At 45.6% G+C, this 15660-nt stretch overlaps 1 protein-coding gene across 4 annotated transcripts in view; it reads right to left on the bottom strand.

The window, feature by feature from the left end:
* The window catches only part of LOC116986177 (collagen alpha-1(XIV) chain-like), a 110142-nt gene that overhangs the window by 41024 nt on the left and 53458 nt on the right, over positions 1–15660 (bottom strand). For all 4 annotated transcript variants that reach the window (XM_033041427.1, XM_033041429.1, XM_033041426.1 and 1 more), the window contains 5 exons: positions 13009–13131; positions 12195–12338; positions 9195–9311; positions 7773–7919; positions 3308–3364 (listed from right to left, as the gene is read on the bottom strand). In XM_033041427.1, coding sequence (XP_032897318.1) covers positions 3308–3364; positions 7773–7919; positions 9195–9311; positions 12195–12338; positions 13009–13131 — 588 coding nt within the window. The remainder of the gene's footprint in view (positions 1–3307; positions 3365–7772; positions 7920–9194; positions 9312–12194; positions 12339–13008; positions 13132–15660) is intronic.

Here is a 15660-nt window from a genome sequence, read left to right as displayed (position 1 = left end):
TTACACGCTGGAATTCAGAAGATTGAGAGGGGATCTTATAGAAACTTACAAAATTCTTAAGGGGTTGGACAGGCTAGATGCAGGAAGATTGCTCCCGATGTTGGGGAAGTCCAGGACAAGGGGTCACAGCTTAAGGATAAGGGGGAAATCCTTTAAAACCGAGATGAGAAGAACTTTTTTCACACAGAGAGTGGTGAATCTCTGGAACTCCCTGCCACAGAGGGTAGTCGAGGCCAGTTCATTGGCTATATTTAAGAGGGAGTTAGATGTGGCCCTTGTGGCTAAGGGGATCAGAGGGTATGGAGAGAAGGCAGGTACGGGATACTGAGTTGGATGATCAGCCATGATCATATTGAATGGCGGTGCAGGCTCGAAGGGCCGAATGGCCTACTCCTGCACCTAATTTCTATGTTTCTATGTTTCTATGTTTTCTGTGCTGTATGACTCTATGACCCCCCCCCCCCCCCTTGGCTTGCGTATTAGAGAGTGAAATGACAGTGGCAGCATCCATAGAAAGCCTTATAAGCAGATGTGCGCTAAATTTCAAAATGCATTTGGAAAAACTCCAGTTGAAAGAGCACAAATGACGAAGCTGGAACCTATGAAGATTAATGACAGTGCTTTGATGTGTGTCGGGGTAGAAACACAGCGCCAAAGACAGGAAAATTCACATCAAGATCATCTGATTAGTTGAAGTCTGGTCAGGACCGTGATCAAAGCAACAAGCCAAAGATTCCATCCTTGGAATTGGATCATAGAAACATAGAAAATAGTTGCAGGAGTCGGCCATTCGGCCCTAATCGAGCCAGCACCGCCATTCAATATGATCATGGCTGATCATCCAAAATCAGTATCCCATTCCTGCCTTCTCCCCATATCCCTCGATTCCGTTAGACCTAAGAACTATATCTAACTCTCTCTTGAATACATCCAGTGAAATATAAAAAAAAAAAATAGGTGCAGGAGTAAGCTATTTGGCCCTTCGAGCCAGCACCACCGTTCAATATGATCATGGCTGATCATCTAAAATCAGTACCCCCGTTCCTGCTTTCTTCCCATATTCCTAGATTCCTTTAGCCCAAAGAGCTAAATCTAACTCCCTATTGAAAGCATTCAGTGAATTGGCCTCCACTGCCATCTGTGGCAGAGGATTCCACAGAATCACAACTCTGGGTGAAAAAGTTTTTCCTCATCTCAGTCCTAAATGGCCGACCCCTTATTCGTATCATGGAACAGTCACAAAGCCCACTATTAGACTCAAGGAAGATAGAGATCACAGAAAATGCAGAAATTCAGGCTTTTCAACAAAAACTCTGGAGAGAAATTCCCTCATTCAAATGTGTTTGGAGTTATAGATTCACTCAGCACGGAAACAGGTCCTTATGTGAAACATAGGCCTGCATTTGGCCCATATCCCTCTAAACCGGTCATATCCATGTACCTGTCTAAATGTTTCTTAAATGCTGCGATAGTCCCTGCCTCAACTACCTCCTCTGGACAGCTTGTTCCATACACCCACCACCCTTTGTGTGAAAAAATTACCCTTCAGATTCCTAGTAAATCTTTTCCCCCTTCACCTTGAACCTGTGAGCTCTGGTTGTCGATTCCCCTACTCTGGGCAAGAGACTCTGTGCATCTACCCGATCTATTCCTCTCACGATTTTGTACACCATTATAATATCACCCTTCATCCTCCTGCACTCCAAAGAATAGAGTACTAGCCTGTTGCACTGTACAAATGCAGGATAAAGGGAATAACGTCATAGGAATAGAGATAGATTAGATAAAAGGAATAGAGTCATAGAATGATACAGTGTGGAAACAGGCCCTTCGGCCCAACTTGCCCACACCGGCCAACATGTCCCAGCTACACTAGTCCCACCTGCCCGCATTTGGTCCTAATCTGTAAATCTCTCTTATTCAATGTGCAATTAGTGCAAGATAAAGTCCAGTAAAATCTGATTATAGATTAAACATAGCTAATTGTAGTTTCAAAAATAACAGCTCTTCAGTTTTCCACATTGCTCACTTCTATTCATTATCTATAAAGAAATGATTCTCTGATTAGTTACTTGAAAGAAGCATTCGGTACACAGATGAATTGCGTCGAGAGAGCAACACCGCCACCTTGTGGTTTGGAAACGAAGAGACAACTTACAACACTAAAAACATGCTGGGATTTTCATTATTGATCCCAGATATAATAGTATTAGCCCTGTCCCACTGTACGAGTTCATTCAACAGCTCTCCCGAGTTTAAAAAAAATAATCAAACTGGTGGCAAGCACGTAGAATGAACGTAGCGGGTACGTTGGAGTTCGGGGACATCCCTTAACGGCTTGTTACTCAGGAAACGCGGTAAGCTCGTGAAGATTTTTCAACATGTTGAAAAATGTCCACGATACCCTCATGTACCTACAAGCGGCCATTACCGTAATTCTCCGAGTTCGGATCAGGGCCAAACTCGGGAGAACTCTTGAATGAACTCGTACAGTGGAACAGGGCGTTGAGAATCAAGTCTCCTGAGATGCTGGCTGACCCGTTGAGTTACTCCAGCTTTTTGTGTCTAACTTTGTGTGTCTTCTTAGGCCCCCTTTGGTCGCGGCTGACCATGGGTGTCTCCAGGGTCTATTCCCTATATGGAGGACGCCTGTGCGTGACTTTGTTTAACGTGGGGAGACTGGTGCACAGACAGCCACCCCACGGTCCTTGACAGATCTGGGTCAGGATCCAGTGGCATGGAGTCCAAGACAACTGGAGACCCTTTTCTGCTGCAGCCTTCATCCGCCTTCCCAGCCGTTGTGACGCTCCACTAAGGTCAGCCATCGTCCTCCGCCTGTTCCACCGCTGAGGTCTTGGTTGGATTGCTCTTTGTTAGAGACCTCCCCCTCGACCTTACCGCCATGGGTGGCCCTACCAGGAGCGTAGCTCCAGACGGCATCGCTCTCAGGATCTCAGGACCACACAAGTTTCTCCACCACGACAAGGTGACAATTTTATGTGTATTGTTGGTATAAACCAGCAACAGATTTTCTCTGTTTCTACATCAGGATTTTGAACTCCGCAAACACTAACTAAACTATGTGCTGAGGACCATCTTGGTCGCTCTAAGGACTTTGGGATTTTTGCACTAATATTGAGTTTAATTATATGAAGTTTTTGTTCATTGTGTTATCTATGAATATTATATTTACAGGCCTGTTATTCTGTTGCAAGTAAGAATTTCATTGTTGCTCAGCGTTTGTCTAAACAAATGTTACACCAACAGTTCTGACACAGAAATACATTAAATAATTAAAAAATCTTACCTTTCAGATCGATTGGAGGAGTGCTGGAAGCAAATGTTGATCTGATTGGAAGTGGCACTAACAACAGGAAACAAAATTACACCTTAAAATATAATAATTGCAACACAAGTATATTCTTCGCAATTTAATTTTGTGTTCGATAATTTAGTAAGGACTTCATTTAATTTTCAATTCGAATTTTATCTCCCAAGAGGTGCTACAAATCATAATGTTATAATAACACATATTAAATCATGAGAGGAATCGATCGGGTAGATGCACAGTCTCTTGCCCAGAGTAGCGGAATCGAGGACAAAAGGACATAGGTTTACGGTGAAGGGGTAAAGATTTAATAGGAATTTGACAATAGACAATAGGTGCAGGAATAGGACATTCTGGCCTTCGAGCTAGCACCGCCATTCAATGTGATCATGGCTGATCATCCACAATCAGTACCCCGTTCCTGCCTTCTCCCCATGTTGAGGGATAATCTTTTCACACAAAGGGTGGTGGGTGTATGGAACAAACTGCCAGAGAAGGTCGTTGAGGCAGGGACTATCCCAACAGTTCAGAAAGAGTTAGACAGGTACATGGATAGGACAGTAGACACAAAAAGCTGGAGTAACTCAGCGGGACATGCAGCATCTCTGGAGAGAAGGAACGGTTGACGTTTCAGGTCGAGACCCTTCTTCATAGGGTAGTTTTGGAGGGGTATGGACCAAACTCGGGCAGGTGGGACTAGTGTAACTGTGTTGGCCTTTGTGGGTAAGTTGGGCCGAAGGGCCTGTTTCCATGCTGTTTCATACTACGACTCTAATAACAGTCTAAGTAATGCAAAACAGTTCTTGTTTGATTTCATCCCTTCATGTTCAAGTTTCAGTAATGTGGTATAGTGTAAATATTAGGATATTATTTGGGATATTATCCCAGAGCCTGGAGAAGAGTCTCGATCTGAAACGTCACCCATTCCTTCTCTCCAGAGGTGCTGCATTACTGAGTTACTCCAGCATTGTGTCTATCTTCAGGAAATTATGTCTAGTGACTTAAGAGGCTTCTAGATGGGTACTTGGATCTGCAGTGATGAAAATTATGTGCAGGCAGATGAGATTTGTTTATTTTGGCATCATGTTTGACATGGACATTATGGACCAAAGGGCTTGTCCCTGTACTGTTCTAGATTCTAACTTGTACAATTCTATTTTTTCCATTCTAAACCATCCTCCCAAGGTTGAGGGGGGACCTCATTGAAACTTACAGAATAATGAAAGGCACAGATAGAGTGGGAGAGTCTAGGACCAGTGGTCACAGCCTCAGAATTAAAGGGCGCTCTTTCAGAAAGGAGGTGAAGAGGAACTTCTTTAGTCAGAAGGTAGATAATCTGTGGAACTCATTGCCACAGAGGGCTGTGGAGGCCAAGTCAGTGGATATTTCTAAGACAGAGGTAGACCAATTCTCGATTAGAATGGGTGTCAAGGGTAATGGGGAGAAGGCAGGTAAATGGGATTAGGAGGCAGAGATCAGCCATGATTGAATGGCGGAGACGACTCGATGGGCCGAATATCCTAATTCTACTTTTAAACTTGAGGCATTTTCCTCATTTTAATGCTTAAAGCTGAACGCACCAGGTAATCTTGAAAATGATTGTTGTTGCCATTAGAGCTGATGAATGTTGGGCACATTCACACAATGGACTAAATGATCACACAATGACTAAATGAAGAAAGACTGGATAGACTCGGCTTGTACTCGCTAAAATTTAGGAGATTGAGAGGGGATCTTATAGAAACTTACAAAATTCTTAAGTGGTTGGACAGGCTAGATGCAGGAAGACTGTTCCCGATGTTGGGGAAGTCCAGGACAAGGGGGTCACAGCTTAAGGATAAGGGGGAAATCCTTTAAGACCGAGATGAGAAAAACATTTTTCACACAGAGAGTGGTGAATCTCTGGAACTCTCTGCCACAGAGGGTAGTTGAGGCCAGTTCATTAGCTATATTTAAGAGGGAGTTAGATGTGGCCCTTGTGGCTAAAGGGATCAGGGGGTATGGAGAGAAGGCAGGTACGGGATACTGAGTTGGATGATCAGCCATGATCATATTGAATGGCGGTGCAGGCTCGAAGGGCCGAATGGCCTACTCCTGCACCTATTTTCTATGTTTCTATGTATCAGTCGAGGTGTGACCCCAATCAAAATATGGATTAGCGCCTTGTTAAAATTCGGTACAAACTGGGCGGCTCAGTTGAAATAGACATAGAACATGTCTCATCTCTTTCTGCCTGATCTGCTGAGGTGTTTTTATCATAGAGTCATACTGTGTGGAAACACTATCCTACACCCAGAGGCCCAACTTGCCCACACCGACCAACATGTCCCATCAACACTAATCCCACCTGCCTGCATTTGGCCCACGTCCCACTAACCCTGTCCTGGCCAGGTATGTGTCTAAATGTTCCTTAAACGTACCTGCCTCAACTACCTCCTCCGGCAGTTCATTCCATACACCCTCTGTGTAAAAACATCATCCCTCAGGTTCCTATGAAATCTCCCCCCCCCCCCCCCCCACCCTCCTCACCTTAAACCTATCACATTTTCTGTATTTACTTCACATTTCCAGCATCTCCTTCTTCTTCTTAGGCCCCCTTCGGTCAAGGCTGACCATTGGTGTCTCCAGGGTGCTATTCCCTACATGGAGGACACCTGTGCGTGACTTTGTTTAACGTGGGGAGACTGGTGCACAGACAGCCACCCCACGGTCCTTGACAGATCTGGGTCAGGATCCAGTGGCATGGAGTTCAAGACGACCGGAGACCCTTTTCTGCTCCAGCCTTCATCCGCCTTCCCAGCCGTTGTGACGCTCCACTAAGGTCAGCCATCGTCCGCCGCCTGTTCCACCTTTGTGGTCTTGGTTGGATTGCTCTTTGTCAGAGACCTCCCCCTCGACCTTACCGCCATGGGTGGCCCTACCAGGAGCATAGCTCCAGACGGCATCGCTCTCAGGATCTCAGGTCCACACAAGCTTCTCCACCACGACAAGGTGACAACAGAGAAGCCTCCCCAGCCTTTTGATATTCAGTGGCGATATAGTGCTCTAATCATATTGGAGGTGAGAGGGGAAAGATTTAATAGGAACCCGAGGGGCATTTTTTCACATAGAGGGAATATGGGTATATGGAACGAGCTGTCAGAGGAGGGAAGTTGAGGAAGATACTATAACAGCATTTAAAAAACATTTGGACAGGTACATGGACAGGAAAGGTTTGGAGGGATATGGGTCAAACCCGGGCAGGTGGGACTAGAGTACATGCGGCATCTTAGTCAGCATGGGCAAGTGGGCCGAAGGGCCTGTTTCCGTGCTGTATGGCTATGTCCTTAGGGGAATGGGATTAATGGCATTGAGGGATATAGTGTCACGGGCAGCACGGAGGACCAGCGGTAGAGCTACTGCCTCACAGCGAGAGAGACCCAGGTTCGATCCTGACTACGGGTGCTTGTCGTTACATAGTTTGTACATTCTCCCCGTGAGAAACCTGCGTGGGTTTTCTCCGAGATCTACGGTTTCCTCCCACACGCCAAAGACGTACAGGTTTGTAGGTTAATTGGCTTGGTGTAAATGTAAAATGATCCCCCAGTGTGTGTAGGATAGTGTTAATGTGCGGGGATCGCTGGTCGGCGTGGACTCAGTGTGCCGAAGGGGGCCCGTTTCCGCGCTGTATCTCTAAACTAAACCAAAACATGTGCTTCTTATAAATACAACAAAAGCTAAAACAAAACTTAAAACTGAAGGTGAATGATTTACCACAAGTTCATTCACTGAAGGAACAGGCAGGGGGGGCTTCTGCTGTTTTCAGGCAACTGAATCATCCTACCACAACCAGAGAGCAATGCTGAACTGCGATCTACCTCTTTTATGACTCACGGACTATCCTTTAAGAAGGAACTGCAGATGCTGGAAAATCGAAGGTAGACAAAAATGCTGGAGAAACTCAGCGGGTGAGGCAGCGTCTATGGACCTTCGCTCCACAGATGCTGCCTCACCCGCTGAGTTTCTCCAGCACTTTTGTCTACCTCAGACTATCCTTGATCGCACTTTGCTGGCTTTACCTTGCACTAAACGTTATTCCCTCATCATGTTTCTATACAATGTAAATGGATCGATTGTAATCACGTATTGTCTTTCTGCTGACTGGTTAGCAGGCAACAAAAGCTTTTCACTGTACCTCGGTACACGTGACAATAAACGGAACTGAGCTGACTAAAGGGCCTTTCCCACTTGGGCGTCATTTGCGCGTCACGCAGATGGCGCGCGAAGATTTTGTACATCCCAAATTCCTGGGGCGCCGCGTACGACTGCGCATCACTGCCTACGTCACCACGCACCATGCGCACGTCACGTGTGCGTCACGACGGTTAAATGATGTCGCGTAAATGACGCCCGAGTGGGACAGGCCCTTAACTTGTATTTTCATGCTGTTTTATTCTTAACTTACATGTCGACTGAAGAACAGAAACTGGAGATCCTGTGACTTCTTGCAGTTTCGTGTAGACTGTGATTTTGTATTGACTATTGGGAAATAGATGATGGAAACAGTACTTGTTTGTTCCTGCGCGCAGAGTATTTTCTTGCACCTTTCCTTCTGTAATCGAACAGAGAAAAAACAAATTAATGAGAAACAGGCTGCTTACCTCGAGAATATAACACTGTCCATCACACAATCCAACCTCCCTTCCATCGACTTCATTTACACCTCACTCTGCCTCGGCAAGGCCAGCAGCACAATCAAGGGCAAGTCGCACCCTGGCCACTCCCTCCTCTCCCATCTCCCATCAGGCTAAAGGTATAGAAGTGTGAAAACGCACACCTCCAGATTCAGAGACAGTTTCTTCCCAGCTGTTATCAGGCAACTGAATCATCCTACCACAACCAGAGAGCAGCCCTGAACTACTATCTATCTCTTTGGTGACCCTCGGACTATCCTCGATCAGACTTTGCTGGCTTTACCTGGCACTAAAGGTTATTCGCCTATCATGTATCTCTACACTGTAAATGGCTCGATTGTAACCATGTATTGTCTTTCCATTGACTGGTTAGCAGGCAACAAAAGCTTCGAGCTGTACCTCAGTACACGTGACCAGAATCTAAACCAAACTGGTACACATTCCACAATGTGGTATAGAGTCAGAGTGAAACAATGTGCCCGCATTTGGCCCATGTCCCTCCAAACCTGTCCTATCTATATACCTGTCTAAAGGGCCTGTTCCACTTGGCGAGTTTTTCAGCGACTTATGTTTCAGGATCGGCGAAATATTTTGAACATTTCAAAATCCAGTGGCGACAAAAATAAAGTTACGACACTTGAGGAAACATCGCCCGTCAATACGTGATCATGCCGTGTCACGCCGCGACCTCATACTTCAGTCAATGATGCCAGCTGTCGCCGAAAAAAATCGCCAAATGGGACAGGCCCTTAACTGTTTCTTAAAAGTTGGGATAGTCCCTGCGTCAACTCCCTCCTCTGGCAGCTCGTTCCATACACCCACCACCCTTTGTGTGAAAATGTTACCGCATAGATAGATGCCTACGAAATCTTTTCCCCACCACCTAAAACCTATGTTCTCTGGTCCTCGATTCCCCTACTCTGGACAAGAGACCCGATCTATTCCTCTCATGGTTTTAGCCACACCTCCGTAAGATCACCCCTCATCCTCCTGCGCTGCAAGGAATAGAGACCCAGCCGACTCAACCTCTTCCAATAGTTCAGACCCTATAGTCCTGGCAACATCCTCGTTAATCTTCCCCGCACTCTCTCCAGCTTGTTGAAACGTGATTAAAAGGAGAAAAGGAAAGTCGAGGAAAATAGGAAGAAAAACACAAATCTCAGCTTAAACGCGAGTTCTCAGAGCGTGTCTACCTGTCTGTGACTCCAGCACAATCCTGTAGCCAGAAGATCCAACAAACCCTTCCCACTGAGCGCACATGGAGGTGAACCGCACCTGGTTGGCTCGAAGATCCGTGACGTTCAAGTGTACTGCAAAACAGACAGAGAGACGTTGTCAACCTCAGGCAATAAACCTCAAAATAAATATTTCTCATTGACACAGCTTAATGGGAACCAGAGTCAGGTCAAGTCACTTTTATTTTTATAGCACATTTAAAAAACAACTCTCGTTGGCCAAAGTGCTTTACATTGGTGGAGGTACTAACGTTATACAACATTGGTTCATAGATTAAGTACATACATCACTACATACATGTAGCCCTCGCTCAGAGGACGGCAGGAAAGGCTTGAGAGTAAAGATGAGTTTTAAGTCTCGGCTTAAAGGAGACGATGGAGGGGGCAGTTCTGATGGGAAGAGGGATGCTGTTCCACAGTCTAGGAGCTGCAACCGCAAAGGCGCGGTCGCCCCTGAGCTTATACCTAGACCGCGGGATGTTCAGTAACCCCAAGTCGGCCGATCTGAGGGGCCTGGAGGTGGAGTGGTGGGTAAGCAGACTTTTGATGTAGGTGGGGGCAAGGCCCATTAAGGGCTTTGTAGACCAGAGGGACAACGTTCCCACACTGAGTCTGGTGGGTATTTGGAATGAGCTGCCAGAGGAGGAAGTTGAGGCAGGTACCATAACAGTATCCAGAAGGACATTTGGACATGTACATGGATACGAAAGATTCAGTGGGATATGGGCCAAATGCGGGCAGATGTGTCTTAAGAAGGGTCTTGGCCCGAAATGTCACCTATTCCTTTTCTCCAGAGATGCAGCCTGACCCGCTGAGTTGCTCCAGCTTTTTGTGTCTATCTTCAGTGTAAACCAGCGTCTGCAGTTCCTTCCTACAGATTAGTTTATAGTGTGGAAACAGGCCCAGTCAGCACACCGAGTCCACGCCAACCAACAATCACTCATCCTTCTCTCCATAGATGCTGCCGCACCCGGTGAGTTTCTCCAGCACTTTTGTCTACCTTCGATTTTCTAGCATCTGCAGTTCCTTCTTAATCACTCATCCACTACTTCTAGCCTACACAAAAGGGTTGATTTACAAAAGCCTATTAACCTACATAGAAACATAGAAAATAGGTGCAGGAGTAGGCCATTCGGCCCTTCGAGCCTGCACCGCCATTCGATATGATCATGGCTGATCATCCAACTCAGTATCCCATCCCTGCCTTCTCTCCATACCCCCTGATCCCTTTAGCCACAAGGGCCACATCTAACTCCCTCTTAAATATAGCCAATGAACTGTGGCCTCAACTACCTTCTATGGCAGGGAATTCCACAGATTCACCACTCCCTGTGTAAAAAATGATTTTCTCATCTCGGTCCTAAAAGACTTCCCTCTTATCCTTAAACTGTGACCCACACGTCTTTGTAATGTGGGAGGAGACCGGAGCACCCAGAGAAAACCCACGCGGTCACACAGAGAACAACACAAACTCCATACAGACGACACCCCTCGTCAGGATCGAACCCGGGTCTCTGACGTGGTACGGCAGCAACTCTACCGCTGTGCAACTGTGCCACCCACCACCAATCTTTCGGTTAACAGCTGAATTAACAACCAAACAAATGTTCCGTTTGGAGTCAGCACCTTTGGCAGATGCCGTCGATAGTGGGGACATCAGTACCCATGGTGGACTGGGCAGTGTTCACCACTTTTCTTTACAAATCACCTTCATTCCTGGGTGTCCGAGTTGCCAAGCCAGGCCATGGTGAATATCCACTCGACCGTACGCTGGTAGAAATTCAAGAGAGCGTTCGTCCACACAACAAATCTCCTCGATCTTCTCATGAAGATTGCCCTTACAGTTCATAAGTGATAGGAGCAGAATTGGGCCATTCAGGCCATCAAGTCTACTCCGCCATTCAATCATGGCTGATCTATCTCTCGCTCCTAACCCCATTCTCCTGCCTTCTCCCCATAACCTCTGACACCTGTACTAATCAAGAATCTATCTATCTATCTCTGACTTAAAAATACCCATTGACTTGGCAATGAATTCCACAGATTCACCACCCTCCGACTAAAGAAATTCCTCCTCATCTCCTTCCTAAAGGAACGTCCTTTAATTCTGAAGCGATGGCCTCTGGTCCTAGACTCTCCAACTAGTAGAAACACGTCCACCCTATCCAATCCAGTTACTACCTGTGTTATCATCACTCCATTTGCTCGTCAAGAGTTTTATTGTCATGTGTCCCAGACAGAACAATGACATTCTAACTTGCAGCAGCCAAACAGTATGTGTAAACATAGTACACTGTAAACAATGTAATAAACAAGAGAAAAAGGTTCAGTGTGTGGATATATACACACATACTGACACACACACATATCTATACACATATACATACACACACACACATATATATATATATATATATATACACACACACATATACACACACACATACACACACACACGCACCCACATGCATATATACATACACATATGTCTACACAGACAAATACATATACACATATACATATATACACACACACACACACAAACACATACACACACATATACACATATATACACACATATACACTCACACATATACACACCCACACACACATACGTATATACACATACACATATGTCTACACACACAAATACATATACACATATACATACGTACATATATATATATATATATATATATATATATATATATATATATATATATATATATACACACACACACATACACACGCCCAATACATACACATAAAAAACAAATAGACAAATAATAGTGCAGTAATAACACTAGTTACGTGTAGTTACATAACTACATGTAGTTCAGAGCTTATTTAACGTTGTAGTGTTTTATAGCTTAATGGCTGCAGGGAACAAGCTGTTCCTGAACTGATGGCGGGGGTGAAATGAGTGCACTGTGCAATGAGGAAAAAGAGGGGGCTTACATGTGGTGACTCTTTGTTGAACGGCAGGGCTCTGGCCATTTGTATAGACGGCAGTCACACTGACATTATATTCCTGGCCACTCTGAAGATCCTTTATCTCAACGGAGTCTCTACTCCCATCAGTCGTTATATGTGCGAGTTGATCTACGAACAAGAGGAAACTCTCCATAACTCTCACATGCACAAACCAAGAAACAACATGGATTATTTTGGGAAATAATCTGGCCTACTTTTAAATAAAAAAATTAACTAAAATAAAATCTAACCTTAGATGAGGTTCTGTCCAATTTGCATCCATAACCTAGGGTAATGTCCGATTCACCCCAGCGGTATGAACATCGACTTCTCCAATTTCAGATAGTCCTTGCTTTCTCATTCCTTCCCCTCCCCTTCCCAGCTCTCCTGCAGCCTACAGTCTCCACCGCTTCCTTTCTTCTTCGCGCCCCCCCCCCCACCCCCCCCACATCAGCCTGAAGAAAGGTCTCGACCCGAAACGTCACCTATTCCTTCGCTCCATAGATGCTGCCTCACCCGCTGAGTTTCTCCAGCATTTTTGTCTACCTTCTGCAGTTCCTTGTGACAACAATCACAATATCAGTCCTGAACTACTATCTACCTCATCGGGGACCCTCGGACTACCTTTGATGGGACTTTACTGGCTTTACCTTGCACTAAACGTTATCATATATCTGTACACTGTGGATGGCTCGATTGGAATCATGCATTGTCTTTCCACTGGCCGGTGAGCGCGCAACAAAGGCTTTTCACTGTACCTCTATACACGTGACCACAAACTAAACTAATCGACACTTACCGAAATCTGAATAGAAAAGCACAGAGAAGCCCAAAGGTCGTGCCTCGGGCTTTTCCCAAGTCACCCGGAAGTAATTAAAGGTAATATCAGTGATTCGCACGTTAGCCGGTGGAAGAAATGGCACTGCAGGAAAAGAAACTCAGTGTTAAACCCCTTGTCGTGCTCACTTTAGACTTTTTTTAAGACTCGAGGCTTTAGAGATACAGCGCGGAAACCTGCCCATCGGCCCACCGAGTACACGCCAACCAGCAATCACTCCGTGCACTAATGCTATCCTACACTAGGGACAATTTACAATCTTTATCGAAGCCAATTAACCTACGGACGTGCATGTCTTTGGAGTGTGGGAGGAAACCGGAGCACCCGGAGTAAACCCACGAGGGTCACAGGGAAAAGGTACAAACTCTGTACAGACAGCGCTAGTGGTCTGGATCGAACCCGGGTCTCTGGAGCTGTAAGTCAGCAACTCTACCGCTGCGCCACTGTGCCGCCTACACAGGTAATGTTTATTTGAAATGACACTGGACAGGATTAAACCACAGCCTCGTGCAACACCAGTGACCATCCATATAATCAAACACACATTCCTCTTCCATGACTCCACCGTGCCTGACAGAATGTTTTTATTTGGTGCTCAGGAACCCAGATGTGGTGGAAGGAAGGAACTGCTGATGCTTGGTCAAACCTGAAGATAGACACAAAAAGCTGGAGTATCTCAGCGGGACAGGCAGCATCTCTGGAGAAAAGGAACGGGTGACGTTTCGGGTCGAGACCCTTCTTCAGGCCCGAAACGTCACCCTTTCCTTCTCCCCAGAGATGCTGCCTGTCCCGCTGAGTTACTCCAGCTTTTTGTATCCAACCCAGATGTGGTGGCAGCAATGAGGAATTTAGTACCAGCATTCATTGCCGTTACTCTCCGAAGATGACAGCGACTTTTGGTAGTTTGTTGCCGAGGTCCCCAAGTTCCACTCAGTGATTTATAGCACTTTTACAGACAGCAAATTGCATCTTTCTCCACCACATTCTAGAGAATTACTTGAACTGATACATATTTCAGGTATTTACAAAATTGGTGTAATTGTAAAATACCATGAAAATCCTACACACTGTTAAGACAGGTCTAATATGTGCAGTATGAATCAAACTTAATTCACAATTAGCAGATAGTTTCTTTATAAAAGAAAGTGATATGACGTATCTGTGTTGTTATGTCTATATATAAATTTATCAAACTACAAGGCAATTAATGCTGATGGGAATCTCTTATTAGGGCAGTGGGCAAGTGCTATAGACCTGCACGGGAAGGTAGACGCTCCCGCCCCCACGAGTCTCGGGCAGATGGGGCTCGTCAGCCTGGGAAGACAGTTCATCTAGGAGAGGGAAAACTCTGATTTAAAACCTCCACCGCCTTGTGGCCATATCCAGTCATGGAAAAGGCTCCAGGAGTAAACCTCAAGAAAATCCAGAGTCGGAGCCCCTAAGGCAGTTCGTCGTTGTCTACAACCTCGCTCTGGCAGCTCCTGTAACGGAGCTGGTGCCAAACTGTAACGGCCCTGCTGTTCCTTTGGATCGATCTGCGACGTGGAGAGGGGGGACGTGCTGCATGGGCAACAGCCTGTCCTCCATATAACATCGATCGCCCAGGCTTGCATCCGACCAGGATGCATCACCTATGGTCAGTCATGACCGAGAGGGGCCTACTACTATTTGTAATATTTCATCTGCGTTACCTATGAAAAACATGGTTAAAGATTTAACTGTGTTCTGGAACTTTGGAGAACTAGGTTTAATGGTACATGGAAGACAAACATTAAAAGATTGAATTTGTTGTACCATGTGGAGTGACTTTTAAATTTGGATCAGGTTTGGTTTAGAGACACAGCACAGAAACAGGACCTTCGGCCCACCGAGTCCACGTCGACCAGCGATCCCCGCACACGAACACTGTCCTATACACACCAGGGACTATTTCCAATTCTTACCGAAGCCAATTAACTTCCAGACCTGTACGTCTTTGGAGTGGGGGAGGAAACCGGAGCTCCCGGAAACAACCCACATGGTCACGGGGTGAACGTACAAACTCTGTACAGACGGCACGTGTAGTCAGGATGGAACCCGGGTCTCTGGCGCTGTGAGGCAGCAACTCTACTGCTGCGCCACTGATTACTGACATTAGCAATCCCAATTTTGTGCCATTTACACTAAATGAAATTTGGTGACATCTCAAGGAGTTGCAGTTGCAGGAGTGAAGGTTTTCTTGGGGATATTAACCAATAATAACTGTGCTGTTTTATAGCTGTTTTAGCTCAGGGGCTTGGACATTCAACACAGATAGGTGATTATTTACAAGGAATGGAATTTGTCAACTTTGCCAGGTGTTACCAGGTTTGATTCCACAATATATTTTTAGGGCTTTCCATCATCTTTCAACAAATCTTCGGAATTTCTACAAGATTTATCCTTTTTGTCCCCGTTCGACATCTGATGGAGACTCATACCAGATGCAAGTGGGACTGGGGGCACGGAGAGAAACATAAAACCAGCATGGGGGATATTAAAGCTTCTCGTCGGAATGTAGCCGTTTGCAGAAACAAAGTGAAACCTTTCCTGAAAATGACCAAGTTGCTGATTTGAACAAAATACATAATAAAT

This window comes from Amblyraja radiata, chromosome 23 (assembly GCF_010909765.2).
Source record: "Amblyraja radiata isolate CabotCenter1 chromosome 23, sAmbRad1.1.pri, whole genome shotgun sequence".
Classification (NCBI taxonomy): Eukaryota; Metazoa; Chordata; class Chondrichthyes; order Rajiformes; family Rajidae; genus Amblyraja; species Amblyraja radiata.
This window is presented reverse-complemented; position numbering and strand designations above follow the sequence as displayed.